The sequence below is a fragment of the Prunus persica genome, chromosome G3 (assembly GCF_000346465.2).
Source record: "Prunus persica cultivar Lovell chromosome G3, Prunus_persica_NCBIv2, whole genome shotgun sequence".
NCBI lineage: Eukaryota > Viridiplantae > Streptophyta > Magnoliopsida > Rosales > Rosaceae > Prunus > Prunus persica.
This window is the reverse complement of record NC_034011.1, coordinates 1395841-1412361: the sequence shown is the minus strand read 5'-3', so window position 1 is coordinate 1412361 and position 16521 is coordinate 1395841. Positions and strand designations below refer to the sequence as shown.

General features: G+C 38.2%; 1 protein-coding gene and 1 long non-coding RNA gene across 2 annotated transcripts; both read right to left on the bottom strand.

The window, feature by feature from the left end:
• LOC109947817 lies at positions 6376 to 7038 on the bottom strand. The gene is made up of 2 exons (XR_002270590.1): positions 6872 to 7038; positions 6376 to 6755 (listed from the first exon to the last, which is right to left on the bottom strand). It is a non-coding gene; the product is annotated as an uncharacterized LOC109947817 (long non-coding RNA).
• On the bottom strand, positions 8252 to 11346 carry LOC109947877 (homeobox-DDT domain protein RLT3-like). The gene is made up of 3 exons (XM_020559218.1): positions 11332 to 11346; positions 10699 to 11157; positions 8252 to 8542 (listed from the first exon to the last, which is right to left on the bottom strand). Exons 1-3 carry the CDS (start codon positions 11344 to 11346, stop codon positions 8252 to 8254), a joined length of 765 nt encoding a protein of 254 aa, XP_020414807.1.

Here is a 16521-nt window from a genome sequence, read left to right as displayed (position 1 = left end):
CCTACAGATAAAACAGGCATAGGAGTCAAATGGGTGTTCAAAACCAAGCTGAATCTTGATGGAACAGTTCAAAAACACAAGGCTAGGCTTGTAGGTAAAGGGTATGCTCAGAAACCTGGTATTGATTATAATGAAACCTTTGCCCCCGTGGCAAGGTTAGATACAATTAGAACTTTGATTGCACTTGCAGCACAAAAGGGTTGGAAGTTGTTCCAATTAGATGTTAAGTCAGCCTTCTTGAATGGAGTACTTGAGGAGGAGGTTTATACTGAGCAACCAGAGGGGTTTGAAGTGAAAACAGCAAGTCATAAGGTCTATAAATTGAAGAAGGCTCTCTATGGTTTGAAGCAGGCTCCTAGAGCCTGGTACAGTGAAATTGACACCTATCTAACTAGCTGCAATTTTAAAAGAAGCACCAGTGAGGCCACCTTATATACCAAAACTAATGAAAAAGGAAAACTGATCATTGTCTCTATATATGTTGATGATATAGTTTACACTGGAAACGGTAATGCTTTGCTCAGTGAGTTTAAAAGGGACATGATGCAGAAGTATGAAATGACTGATTTAGGACTCCTACATCATTTCTTGGGAATGGGAGTTCTACAAACTGAAAATGGGGTGTTTATTCATCAAAGCAAGTATGCAAAGTCCTTGCTTGTGAAGTTTGGTCTCGAGGATTGTAAGTCAGTAACAATTCCTCTACCCACTGGTGAGAAACTAAAGAAAGTTGATGGAAGTCAGTTGGCTGATGAAGGTTTGTTTAGAAAAATTGTTGGCAGCTTGTTGTATCGGACTTCAACCAGGCCTGATATAATGTTTGCAGCCAGTTTGTTATCAAGATTCATGCATAGCCCCACAAAGAAGCACATGGGAATTGCAAAAAGGGTTCTCATATACATTCAAGGCACTCTCAGCTATGGCATTGAATTTACAAGGGACAAGAATGCTGTTCTGATTGGTTTTTGTGACTCTGATTGGGCTGGCAGTGAAGATGACAGTAGAAGCACATCTGGATATGCATTCAATTTTGGTAGTGGAGTTTTTTCATGGGCTTCAGTCAAGCAAAACACAGTTGCATTGTCAACTGCAGAAGCAGAATACGTCTCAGTAGCTGAGGCAACTGCTCAAGCTATCTGGCTAAGGTTTGTGTTGGATGATTTTGGTGAAATGCAACCTGATGCAACACCATTGTTTTGTGACAAAATGCCAGCAATATCAATGGTCAAAAACCCTGTTTTCCATCAGAAAACAAGGCACATAAACCGAAGGTATCATTTCATAAGGGAAGCTTTACAAGAAGGGGTGATTGACATGAGATTCTGCAGAAGTGAAGAACAGTTGGCAGATATTTTTACAAAAGCTCTGCCCAAAGATCGATTCAATTATTTGAGGTTGAAGCTTGGAGTTAAACCAGTAAGCAGCTTTGGAGAGGCTGTTGAGAGTTAAGCTGCATACTAGTCTTGAATCAAGCTGCAGATGTTAATCCTGCAGATTGACAGTAAAGAGGATGAAGAATCGAAGGAGCTGAAGAACTTTCCTGTTATAGTAATAGCTGTTATAGGATATGTCCAACGGCTAGTTTTCTTACTATTTTGAGAAACTCTACAGCTGTCATTCTTAGCTGTCTTAGTCCTTTCTGCTGTAACGATTTCTAGCCTAGGTGTAAGAATCATAGCCTCCAATGACCTTGAATGGCTGGAGATGAGTCCTTGTGTCCTAGTTTTTAGGATCTATTTTTTTGGCAGCTTGTGTCATGACTATAGTGTGTTTTTGGCTCTGATGCAATACATGAAAAATAGACTGAAACATTCTCATTCTCTCTGAGTTTTTCTCTCCTCTGCATACGTTGCTTACAAAAGGTTTTATTTTGTTCTGTAAATCAGTCACTAAAACCAGCAAGCTAAATACCAAATTCTAACACAAACTCAATATTTTTTTCAAAATCATTTTCAAAAATGGTGAACAAAGTCGTTGAGTATGTAGACTAGTAATAAGTTATGGGTTTATCCAGAGAAAGAAGACAGAAAAAAATAGAAAAGAAAGTGTGGGATGACTTGATTAAAAAAAAAAAATTTGTACAACAAAAATATAAGCAAACTATAAGCACATAGCAAGAACATCCTCTCAAACAAAGCTATATGGCCACAACTGACAAAAGGGATCAGGGAAATTAGTAATTGCTTGTATATATGGCTTCCACCTAAATAAAATCACACCATTTCCCTGCATTGTGCAAAGCCACATGGTAGTCACTTTGCCTGCTTGTTTAGTCACAAAGCAGAACAACTTTGTACAACAAAAATAACTTCAGTATTATAGCTCTACCTCTACCATTATTTTTCTTCTTTGATCCGTGGACTAATCTGTCATGCAGAATCCTTTGCCTTGCCCCAGGTACCTGCACCACATGCACAACAAACGAAACCAAAATGCAGGTTTAAGCAGCAATTAGTATAAGATTTTCGTGAAGATTATGTATATATGATATGTTTTCCAAGTATACTTGCCTTCCAAGCATCATGACAGTAGCTTCAGGATTAGCACTCGGGGTGTGTATATATTATAAAACGTTGAACCATCAATAACCCTCAGAGAATCAATACCAAGAACTCTATATCCTTTATCAACAACCCTCCCAACTTGACACCCTCCATGATAGCCATATGGTCTGTTGGAAATTTTGGAAATAACACATATTATTAAACCCTTAATTATGAATTTCCACAATCATCATACCTGTGGTGAAAATAAACTATCAGATAGAAAATAGGGAGCAGAATCTTCAAAAAAATAACAAAAAAGGAATCTTGGGTGGGAATCATAGACAATGATTGCAAAAAATGGGCCGCCCCAGCGCCTAGCCGCCTAGGCCGATTTTTCCAACACTGTTTAAAACTCCTACAAACTATTTCAGTTGTTCTCAAATGATCCATAACTCTAATTCATGAGCACAAAATGACATACATATGGCAATCACAGACAACGATTGTGAAAAATCGGCCGCCGAGCGCTAGCCGCCTAGGCGGCCTAGGTTGATTTTTCTGACACAGTTTAAAACTCCCACAAACTATTTCAGCTGCTCTCAAATGATCCATAACTCTAATTAACAAGCACAAAATGACACACATATGGGAATCACAGACAACGATTGCGAAAAATCGGCCGCCGTGGGCCTAGGCGGCCGCCTAGCCCGATTTTTTTCCAACACTGTTTAAAACTCCCACAAACTATTTCACCTTTTCTCAAATGATCCATAACTCTAATTACCAAGCACAAAATGACATATATGTATATATATGCATAGTTCGAGTATGAAATTATCAAAATGGCATCGATGTCATCCTCAGGTGAGAGCTTCTGGTCTCTATGCGAGCTCTCTTTTCCTCAGCTTCCGCTGCTTTCTCTTTGCCTTTTCCTGGCTTCTTCGTCTTCTTCCCCATGTCTGGAAAACACAGCCAACGAGGCTCAGACTCGGCACGAGGAACAAGAGATAGTTACCTGGACGACGCTAATACTACGATTTTTATTATTTAAAAATAGTATCGCCGCGGCTATACTATTTGTGATGTGTGGCAAAATGTGAGCTAGCGCCAGGTGATTCTTTTTTCTTTTTTTTTATTTTATAATATAAATAGTATAGCCGCTCGGCTGTACTCATATTAAATATAATATACCTAAAGAGTATCGCCACGAGGCTATACTATGATTTTTTATTATTAAAAAAAATTGTATAACCGTGCAGCTATACTATTTTTGACACGTGGCGAAACGGGGGCTAGCTGCCATGTGGGTGGTTTTTTATTATAAATTGTATAGCCCGCGGTTATACGATTTTGTTTATAATAAAAAAAAACGGTAGTATAGCCTCGTGGCTATCTCTTTAAGTATATTATATTTAATATGAGTATAGCCGCATGCCTATACTATTTATAATATTAAAAAATAGCACGTGGCGAAACGGGGGCTAGCTGCCATGTGGGTGGTTTTTTTTATTATAAATAGTATAGCCGCCTGGCTATACTTTAAATTTTTTTTTTTTCCCCAATTGGGGTAATTTCATTTTTGGTCACTGGGGTTAGGCCTGAATTTAAATTTGGTCATCGAAATTTTAATTTTTTGATTTTTGTCACTATAGTTGTTGTCGTTAACAAATAAAGTCAAATCCATTAATTTTGTTAGTTAAGTTTAAAAAATAAATTATAAAAAAGTAATTTTTTTGGGATACATTTTTGGTCGGTGATAGCAAATCCAGCACAATATCACACCTTCCTCACATCACCGACCTCTACCCAGCCACCTTATCCCAGACAACCACCACCACCAACATAGCATCCCAGTCACAAAATTCAAAAGACTTCTCAACCCACCCAAATTCAAAGAGAAACGAAATCAAAATTAATTCCTATTGTTACAAAATTCAAAACCCAACTATAATTAACCCCAAATATTCAAAAAAAAGAAAAATCATGTAATAATGCTTCTATCTAATGGACCAAACAAATAGTATAGTCAGTCGCGCGGCTATACTATAGTTTTTAGAGCACTTCCACTCATTTGCCATGGCAAAAGGCAGGGGCAATGAATAGTGGTAGCCCTTGCAAAAGGCTTGTGGTGTTTCCACCCATTGTCATGGAAACCCAAGGGCAAGCACTATTCACATGAGATATGAGGAGAAGAATTTGTATAGATTTTTGGTGTGGGAAGTGAAGAATAAGACTAAGTATTTATTTAAAAAATTCTGAATTTTTTTGGTGTTTTTAAAGATTTTTTTTCATTAATTTTTGTTGTTGTTGACGTTAACAAACCCAGGCAACAACCCATGCTGTTCTTGCCTTTGGGCCAGCCCAGGCTTGTGGAGCCCACCAGCTACCAGGGCTGCATTTGCTTGCTAGAACATCGAATTGGGGCTTGGACCCCCTCCAGCCCGGGCCACAACTACAGCTGGAAGTGCTCTTATTATTAAAATGGGTGCTAGCCGCCAAGTGGGGTCTCTATTTTTCTTATAAATAGTATAGCCGCCGAGCTATACTTATTTTTCATTTTTTCGTAAATAGTATAGCCGAGGGGCTATACCTTGGTCTTTTATTTTTTTTAAAAAAAATAGTATAGCCACCGGCTATACTCTTTAGATACTAGGAGCTTTTTTTTTTTTTTTTTTTATCTCTTTTCCCCCGCACCAAAGCCATGCATCATGCATGACAAGTATCAGTGTCCCAAACTGAATGGTTTTAGTCCATTTTGGTGAGAGCATTAACGCTTGTGATGTGGCCAAAAGTAAAGCAAGAGCTTGTAGTGTTGGAGTCAAACTAAATAGAGAATTAATTGAAATAAACTTTTGCAGGGTCGTTATAACTTTTGAAGCTCATATGGTCTCAGATCAGAAACACTATGGCAAACAGTTATAATGTTACTTAATAATGCTCATTAAAATAAAATAAAAACTGCACTATAACTAAATACAATTTAATTCCATTTGTAACCCAGTTACCTGAGCATCAAAGTCTTCAACTTAGCTCAGGCTTATTGCTCTTATATAAATCCTTACCCTCTTCTCTCCAACCATCAACAAAGCCAATCTAGCTAACCCTTTTTCTGATATAGTGCAAAAGTAAGAGTTCCAGGTTTGCCAATAACCATGTCTAGAAAAGTTGAAGCAATATTTTCACTACTGCTAATGGCAGCATGCAGAGTTTTTACCTTCTGGTGCCATTTAAGTTGCTTTGGTTTTGGAGGATTCAGGATTGTGATATGCATTTGAAGGAGAATAACAGCTAATTAATCTCATTAAAATAACTCTCTCTCTCTCTCTCTCTCTCTCTCTCTCTCTCTCTCTCTCTCTCTCTCTCTCGTACATCAGTGAAATCCTTTCTTTCTTCCTTTTGTCCAAAAACAACTGAGTAACCATCAATGGGAAAAAGAGGGGATTTAGCAATATTTCCTAGTTCCTCTTCAAAAGGGGAAATGCAAGACACCATCTTCTATAAAAGAAAGTAAATTAGCAAACCAAATGATGATGCAGCTCAAGTAGTATTAGATGAGGGTCATTTTTGTAGATTTTAGGTTCAATTCCTTTTGCAAGGAAAAAGAAAACTGGAATGTGGACAGATCATCTGTATTTTGACACTTCGTAATAACATTTGATTGGAACATACACAGGCGAAATAACTCCATTAAAATGGAGGCAGATTTTCTAAATTTGCAACAAAATAAAATCCCAAGTGCTTATGTAAAACATACAGTTTAGGAAATTCTTGCAATGAATCTAGATGGGAATTCTGAATTTCCACAATCATCATACCTTTGGTGAAAATAAACTATCAGATAGAAAACAATAACAAAAAAGGAATCTTGGGTGGGAATCACAGACAACGATTGCAAAAAATGGGCCGCCCAGCGCCTAGCTGCCGCCTAGGCCGATTTTTCCAACATTGTTTAAAACTCCTACAAACTATTTCAGTTGTTCTCAAATGATCCATAACTCAAATTAACAAGAACAAAATGACATACATATGGGAATCACAGACAATGATTGCCAAAAATCGGCCGCCGAGCGCCTAGTCGCCTAGGCGGCCGCCTAGGCAGATTTTTCCAACACAGTTTAAAACTCCCACAAACTATTTCAGCTGCTCTCAAATGATCCATAACTCTAATTAACAAGCACAAAATGACATACATATGGGAATCACAGACAACGATTGCGAAAATCAGCCGCCGAGCGCCTAGCGGCCGCCTAGCCCCATTTTTTTCCAACACTGTTTAAAACTCCCACAAACTATTTCAGCTGTTCTCAAATGATCCATTACTCTAATTAACAAGCACAAAATGACATATATGTGTATATACATGCATAGTTCGAGTATGAAATTACCAAAATGGCATCGATGTCATCATCAGGTGAGAGCTTCTGGTCTCTCTGCGAGCTTTCTTTTCCTCAGCTTTCGATGCTTTCTCTTTGCCTTTTCCTGGCTTCGTCGTCTTCTTCCCCATGTCTGGAAACAAAGCCAAAGAGGCCCAGACTCGGCGCGAGGAAGAAGAGAGAATTATCTGGACGACGCTAATATTATGATTTTTATTATTTAAAAATAGTATGGCCGCGCGGCTATACTATTTGTGACGCGTGGCGAAATGTGAGCTAGCGCCAGGCGGGTCCTTTGCCGTTCGGTTTTTGTTTTTAATAAAAAACGTATAGCCGCTAGGCTAAACTCGGTTTTTGTTTTTAAATAAAAATAGTAAAGCCGCGCGGCTATACTATTAGGGTTGAGTGGTTTATTCTTCTTTCTAGGATGGTATTTACAGAAGGAAAGTAATTACAATCCCATCTAATACGGGAATCTTATAATTATACGCGATTACAATTCTTAATTTAAATCAATTAAATGATTTACGCCAACATTCTCTCTTCAAATGTACATGTGAAAAAAAAAAAAAATCAAGCTATTTTGAGACTTTCTAATAACATAAACTTCTTGCTTAAGTCTGATTACCTTGCCATAGTTTGCAAAGTTTTTTTTAAGGATGTACTCAACATTTGCAGGATCTGTGGTGATAACATAATTTATGAGTTTTGTGTTTGTATCCAAAGTCAGACATGTAATCGTGCAACCTAGAGAAGTTCATTAGAGTGTTTAAGAAGTTTGTGACAACAGGATGATATCTCTTTTTGCTCTCAGTACCCAATCTTCTAGCATGGGACTGATCATAATTGTAGCTAAAATTACTGCTAAACTTATTGCTATGGAAGGTGTCGGAGTGGAAAGAAAATTCATGGTCTTACATATGAAACATTTCATTGAAAACAAGTAGACGCCTTCCTTTCCCCATGAAAACTACACCCTAACTGTCTTTTCATTATTCTCATTAGAGTGATTCTGTAAAGCGCATGCCTTTCTGTCTAGATATCGTTATTCAACTGATACAAGACCAACAATACTTCCCCCATTACAATTTACATCTGGTGATCCTCTCACAGAGAATTCAAGAAGAACCCAATCGATTTCAATCATGCTACAGCCCCGGACCTCCTTTTTTATCCCTGTTTCTTTCATTAAGGATTTGATTCTCTTTACGTCATCAAATCTACTAGCTTTGACATATATATCACACAAGTTCACATAAAAAGCATGGTTCAGAGGTTCCAAATCAATTAAATATTGCGCCACCCTTTCTCCTAACTCGACCTTTCCATGTATTTGACAGCCTCCGAGCAATGCACCCAAAACAAATGTATCTGGCTTCATTGGCATGCTTCTTATAAGCATATCAACCCGGCACGACTAAGCATATCAACCATGTTTGCATAGTGATAGAGCTGCGGTTCAATTAAGTAAACACGCTTCATCACACGAAAACACCAGCGACCTTTCTCTACTAAACCAGAATGAGCACAAGCTGACAATAGCCCAACAAATGTCACATGGTTCGGCTTCACCCCAGTTGTTTCCATCTGTCTAAAAATATCAAAAGCCTCATTGCCAAACCCACGCAGAGCCAGCACTGAAATCATAGCTGTCCATGCCAAAGTATCCTTGTTGGGCATTTCCTGATAGACCTCATACGCTTTGTCCACACATCCGCACAATAACCACATCACTCGCCAGGCAACTTCTCCTCAGGTACCCATGCACCCATATCCCATGATCATATGCACCAAGATGAGCACAAGCTGCAAGGACACTGGCAATTGTGATCTTATAATTATCCGGTCTAACCATATCACCACTGGTGATCTGGCCTCCTTTGGCCGACCACCATGAACAAACAAGGTCAAGCAATATGTACTACAATCACCTCCCAGTGACCATCTTCTGAAGATTCGATATAAACCCTTCTATGTCCTGGGTCAAAATGGTTTGCTTCTGGTCATTGGTTGGGAAAGGTAGATACGGTTAAAATAATAATCTAACTATGATCACAATTATGTATCCCAAACCAAACTATAAGCACATAGCAAGAACATCCTCTCAGACAAAGCTATATGGCCACAACTGACAAAAGGCATCAGGGAAATTAGTAATTGCTTGTATATATGGCTTCCACCTTCCATTCCACCTATTTAAAATCACACTATTTCCCTTGCTTAGTCACAAAGCAGAACAACTTTGTACAACAAAAATAACTTCAGTATTATAGCTCTACCTCTACCTCTACCATTATTTTCAAATATGACAAAACCTACGTATATCCTTGGCTAGCCTATGTTTTGCATGACAGGGCTCTACCGCATGATCAGACAGGCTGCAAATTTCATTAAGCCAAAGCAATTGTAGGGCAACTCTTCTTTGGCAGGTCAATGAAAGTGATTGTACATTTGTAGCTGCATCAGTCACCAGTGCCTGCCAAGAAAGAGGAGCCCTATGACTGCTTTGCTTATTTGACAAGTATACTTCTTCTAGTATGTATAGATGCTCCTGCTTGTGTTTCAATGATGGAGCGGCACGAGTTATATAAGGGCTCAAAGACTCCAAGAGATGGAATAAACCAGTAAACACAAATGACATATCCTAAGGGTTATGCTGTGAACATCCATCAAGGGCTGCTTTTCAAGGATTCTGTTGGGGCCAGGGCTGCTTCGGCTGCTAGATTTTTCTCCTCCTTATCCGAGCCTTGAAAGCTGCCCTTCTTTTTCTTATTGAAATACAGGCTAATGTTGCTGCAGGTTGGAAGGCCTGTAATCTATGGCCTTGCAGCAAACGGAGAATGTGGCGTGAGACGGGGTTATCGAAATGCTGAAAGATGAGTTTGAGCTCACTATGGCCCTCTGTGGCTGCCCTGGTGTTATGGATATTACCAGGAGCCATGTGAGAACAGAATGTGACAAACTCCACTCCATGCTTTAATTTGTTTTAGAAGCATCAAAATGAAATTATGCAGAGAGATGGATGAAATGAGAATGAGGCCATCAATTATTTGGGAAACTGCTTCAATTAACAGCTATTGGATTTCAACTTGTTTTTTCTTCTCTAAATTTATATTTACTATGGAAGTGATAGCATAACATGTGTTTACGTGCCGGAGAGAGCCATATTTCGGAAGTCAATTTCCTATGCAAGGGGCATAGCTTTGATCAGCATTTCAAACCGATACATTCAAGGTGCTAGGCGGGAGGCCACCGCTGCGATTTCATCCTAATCGTAAGGAGTAGCCGCCAGGGAGTTGGGCCCCGCCTAGGCCGCCTAGCGCCAGCCTAGACCGCCTAGACCGCCTAGCCCCCGCCTAGGCCGCCTAGCCCCAACCTAGGCCGCCTAGCGCCCGCCTAGACCTCCTGGGCTGGTCTGGGCTGGCGTTTTGCCGTTGAGGCGTCGACGCTTAAGGTGGCACTGAGGCGCTGCATGAAGAAAGACCGAGAAAGAGAGATGAAGCCGAAACAGCGAGAAGGAGTGCTGGCTGCGCTGGGAAGAAGAAGACATATAACCTAATTTTTAATATAACTAACGGGTTGGGTTTTGTAAAATGGGCTTAAACATTGTATTAAAATGGCCCTATACTAAAAAAAGTTTTTAGCAGTTTTTTTATTATTTAAAATATCAAGGATACAGAAAATACAGAAGTAAAAGTCGTAAAATATCAAGGTTCAAAAATGTTAAACTTGTTAACCACCATAATAATTACGGCTACTTGAATCTCATTGAATATTCAAATAATATTTACTGAACAAAGAAAAGGTTTCAATGTCCATGCAAAGATTCTATATGTTACCTCCATTATGAAACTAGAACCTGCATGAAGAAGATCAATTGGAGCCGCTATTGCGCTCAACTTTTCTTCAATGCTTAAATTTGAATATTTGCCTTCAGTCAATCCTAACAACCATACTTCTCCTAGATGGCTCTCATCAATTTTGGTGTATACTATCACCATGTTATCTTTACTTTTGCCATGGTTCATATAAGTCAACTTTTTCATTTTGGAATTTCCTGAATTGCACCCAAAATCATCATCATTGCTACATGTACCACTGTCACCGAGGTCATCATCAACTGCTCCAGAGTCTTCGGTATCTAATTGGGATTCCTCCACTTTCTTTTCAGAAGAATTAATGCGCACACGATATGTGGATGATGAAATCTTTTCAAATAATGTAATATCACTTGAAAGAGTTGAACCAATTAAAGAATCTAGTTCCTCTATTCCACTGGAAAGGTTCAATTCAGAAATCTGCAAAACAAAAACAAGGTCCATCACTAATTCAAGTGTAATATCACATGAGAGATTATGATAACAATATTTTCAAGAAAATTACCTGCAATATTGACTTCACCAACTTAGAATCTTTCAACCCATGAATTCCTCACTCTAGCAGAACTCCGAACAATTCACCCTTCAAAGTACCTGGACGTAAACCATACTTCACTATAAGGCTCATTTCCTAGATAACAGAAGATTCAATTTGAAAAACCAAATTTCACATTTATAGGTAGGTTTATGCAACAACAGATAAAGCTTATTAATTGTAGAATACAAATAAAACCATCATAAGAAAGTAAATAAAGGCTCATGCGCATGTCTAGTCATTAAAGCAAATAATTCCAGAGACAAGCGGAGACAAATAAACATATGCTCAACAGATGTTATTTAGGAATGCACGATAATGCCAACAAACAAAACTGAAGAAACTATTTCCTTTAACATTCAATCACTACATGTTATATGTAAAATCTAAAATTTCTGATTTTGGTCCTTAAGTATGGAAAATGAATTTATCCAATTGGGGCTCTGCCTCAAGGTAGAAATAGATTATTCGGAGTAATGACAGATCTTAAATGACTATTGCCAATAAGGCTTTGAATACTCAAGGTTTTGGGTGATGAACACATATTATTGGGCATCTATAGCACTTAACTTGCAGAATACAGATGTGTTGATAATTAAATACATTTACTAGAGAGGAAATGGAGCTTAGAAAAAATCAATTGCAACTATGGGAGTCAAATTAGAAGACCTTGCTAAGGGCATCCTTTCGCATTAATGGGCGCTAAGGAGGAGGCACTACCAAAAAAAAAGTGTCATTACCGACCAACATTTTTCGAAGGCCCCGAAATTCCCTCGGTAAAAGTGTTTTTTCCGACCAAGCAGGAAGATTGCATAATCAAGCAAGTTGAGAGACATAGTGCTGAAAGATGGTCGGGGGTATTCAGTAATGTAACAATATGTTTCAATTCAATATGAATCTAATAATTACTCTCAAGTTTTAGTTGCCTTGAGTTTGTATCTATTTCTCTATTCTTATTTCATTACTGTCTGTCATGTATTGTCTTCTTACTTGATATATTTGATTTTAACACATTGACTAAAATTTATTTTGATAACAGAACTAGCTCTGATCTTGTTTTGGCAAGATTAACAAACAATGTTATTGTTAATGGGAAGTAGCAGCATCCCATCATTAGTGAATGTTCAAAGGAAGATATGAAGCATGCATTTGAACTCTTTAATGTTCGATTGGAAGTAGACTTTGGGACTAGTAATATAGGACATAGCTTAGGATTGTAATGAATATTTATAATTTATTACATTTGTCTTTTATCAATTGAAATATTATTTATATTTTTTTACAAAATAATTGTATGTTTAATGCTTATAAATGTAGTCGGAAAATTATTTTTTTCCACAAACTTCCATGTCGAAAAAGCAGAATTCCAACGAATTATATTTATCACAAATAGTGGGTCGGAAATACTATTTTCAACAAAGAGTCATTGGTAAGAAAAATAGCATGGCCAAAACAAAAGATCTCAATCAAAAATTATTTTCGACAAGTACCCAAGTATTTGCGACCCCATTTATGGTTGAAAATGAATTTGTATGGTCATTTTGAAAATCTATTTCTGATAAAAATATAAGCAATATTGACGAAATATGGGTGTCGGAAATACATAATTTCTGAGGTATGGTCGGAAAAGAAGTATTTCCAACCAGCATTTTACCGACGACTTCCGACGGCAAAAGGCTTTTTGCGACGACAAAATACCCTCGCTAAAGGCATTATGTTTTGTAGTGAGGGAATTTAAAATTGAATAGAGGGTTAGGGTTTTGGGGAGACAATAACATTCTAAGCAAGCTTATTCACTTCTGGAACAGGAACGGGAACGTCCACGAGCCATGCATACGGGAGGAGGGCTCTTTTGTCTGTCTTTCATTTCGGCCGCAACTGGAAGGGGTTCCTTCTTTGAGGTATAGACTGGTCGCAAGATGTTCAAAGGAAGCCCAATAAGCCTAAGATGTTTCTTGATCTCATTTTATGCGCCTTGCCCTTTCTTAAACCCATTACCCATACCCATGAGGGAAAAAAAAAAAAAAAGACATAAAAATGAAAGCCGATCTCTCCTTTTACATAAAAATGCAATTTTCCTTCTCAAACCCAAGTCTAACACGAGCTCTCTCTCTCTCTCTCTCTCTCTCTCATAGCATCATCATCATCACATTTTTCTTAGTCAGACCTGCCCAGGCCACCAAGGTGGGCCCCCAGAGCCTAGGCACCGTCTAGACCGATTTTTGGAACACTGGCTGGTTAAATGAGCAAGCAGTCTGAAACAAAATGCCTTGATAACAATGTTGAAGCCGTAGCTTAACATGTTTGGTCAGCAGTGTCCTTCCGCATACACCGATTTTTCGAACACTGCCTGAATTACATCAATGCTTTAACAGTTTATTAGCCATACCTACTTATGCTGTGTTTCTGAGACAGCATGGTGATTAGTGGCAGAAAGACTACCCTCTTTAGCCAACCTGGGAGACTTCTCTTTTATAGCAGCGCCATGCTGTTTGCAAAACACAACCTGCCTTTGGTTCCCATTGCTGCAAACCAAAGCTGTTAGAGTTCCTCAACTCCATGCTGAAAAGCCACTAGAATTTAGAGACCACGTGTTTCAAATCATTGGCTTTGAGAGTAAACACTTTGAATTTCGTCTCAGCGGCTTTGAGAGTAAACACTTTGAATTTCGTCTCAGCTTGGACTGTTTTGTTTGAGATGGGGGAGGTTGGATAACGTGGGAGCCAGACAAGTCTTGAGCACCCAATCCAGAAGTTCTTCTCCATAGAAATCACCCTTTTCGAGAGAATTAGCGCATTTACCACAATTACTGCTGGAGTAAGCCAAGACCTTCCTACGCGTGATAAACAATATGAAAATACCTGTAGGATATCTATAAAAGCCTGGAGAAGGTTAAACAAGCTAATTCGGATTTTTTTTTTAATAAATAATGTTCAACCTTTGAAGCAGGATTGATATGAGTTATCAATCCTAAGATGTGCAAAGCTTAAAATAAAAGAACACGCAGAGAATTATTTTACGTGGTAAAACCCCACTTCTGGGGAAAATCCACGGGACTCCTCAGTCCAACACAAATCCACTATAGAACGATGATTACAAGAAGTACTCACACACTTACCCTAGACACATTCTAGATAATGTTTATCAACTTCTTCGTAACTCAACTTCTGTCACGGGATGATCTTCGACACTCCTTATGTTGAACGCAATACTGACCACGATTGCTTCAAGCTCGCTAGAGGAAAACCGCCACCACGGTCTTGGTGCCCTCAACCGTATGAGTCACCAAACAATGCAAATGAATGCAATATGAATGATTAAAGTATATGATAAATCACCAAGTAAACATGAAACACTTGATAATTTATCTCAAAAATATGCACAGTAGCTTTTATAAGAATTTTAGATGCTCAAACAAAATATATGAAAGCGCTGTATGAAAAGAGAGGCACACCTCTTTTATACAAAACCGTGTTCTCTCTCGTAAGAGGGAAGCACAAGAGTCCACCAATCCTATTCAATCATCACAATCAAATTTCGTCCAATATGGACTCTTGGTGAAAGACGTCAAAACAAGGAGACCAAATAATGTTCAATTATGGATATATGTTTTGATTCTATCACTTACGCCAGCTTTATGCATGGTATCCCAAATACCATCCAATAACATCTTTTAATAAAAGGAACCAATATACAACAAGATGAAAGAAATGAAACAACTACGAAGTACTTGCCAAGTTTTAGATAAAAGATATTTTACCTTTAAAACAACATAGAGTCCAACTAGGAAGGCAATCTTAAGAGATAAAATCTAATCCTATTAAAAATAAGATTAACATAAAAATACTTAAGTGAAAAAAACTCCAACTAGGAATCCTATAAAGAATGCATGATTATGTCATGATTTACCTGAAATCAATTTCTCATATCAGTCAAGTCATGCCTCGGAAGTATGGGATTGAACGAGTTGTGCCAAAACGTCCAGTAACAATTCTTCACACACTAATTTTTCACCTATGCTAAAGTCTAGGAAATGACAATACAAATTTCATACTAACACAGTATCTCATCAAGTGGATCTTCCTTTTGAAATATGAAGCTATGCTCTATGTAAAGCACTAGCTTCAGATCTCGCAAATTGCATCCAGCAATCATTTGTTCATATTTTGAAGCACTGGCACCTACATTAAATCAAATAAAGTTCAAAAAAGCCAAGGCCGACCAAAATATCATCATCAACGTGTACAAGACTTCTTGATAAACTTAAACGAGAATTATAGGGAGGGACAAATTCAACGGGTCTCACTTTGCTGAGTGGACCTGAGCAAAGATGCCGCTTTGTATCCCACCTGAGGTCCCTGGGAAGATTGTGCAGAAAATTCTCCGCATCGACGCCTCTGGTTTCTAGCCATTTGTATTTCTCATGTTGCCGTATCAACTGCTTAAGCTTCCGAGGAAGGGAATGGAAAGCCATCCACAATTCTAATTTCTATATCTTGCCTCTTCAATCTCATTTCCTCCAATCTTGCAGTTTTTCACTGCAAATATGTCAGTTCCACAACAAAACACAGTTCATCATGTGATGTCCCAAAAGACTTAAATATTCTTGTCAGAGAAGTCTAGTTTCTGAGTATTATCCAACAACAATGCATTTAGATGAATGGATATAAGATTTAGCAGCAGGGGAACTGAGAGCTCTGAAATAAACGTATTCATAACACCTACCTGCATATTTCCAATAAGAAATGCAAATAATACCAAGCCAGAAATTGAAATCACAACTGAAAAGTAGCTTTGCCACACATAGGTACTTGTTTTGAGGTTTTGACCAAGGGAGCTGCGAAGTATGAAATTGAAATATAAAACAAGTTAATCTCAAAAGTGTAGTAAACAAGTGTGCAAGAAGAAAAATTCTACAAATGGGAGTTGTAAGTTTTGTTCGTTTACTCCATCATCCTCCCAATACCTCAAACTATGCCGGCCAACAATTATTTTATATGATTTTGTTTAATTTGACAGGAAGTATTTGCACTTCAATGCAAGAGTATAGAATAGATCTAATGTGCTCAAAGCAGTAAGAAATCTTTTGTACAAAATCTGCTAAATCAATGACACCATATTTGAGGGCATCCGAGTATATTCCAAAATCAGAGAGTGTGGAATTTGGTGTCTGCAGTTGCAGAGAAAGAGTCATACACAAGTGTGATGGCTCCAATTTCCAAATGTGTCATCAAAATATAACGAACGGT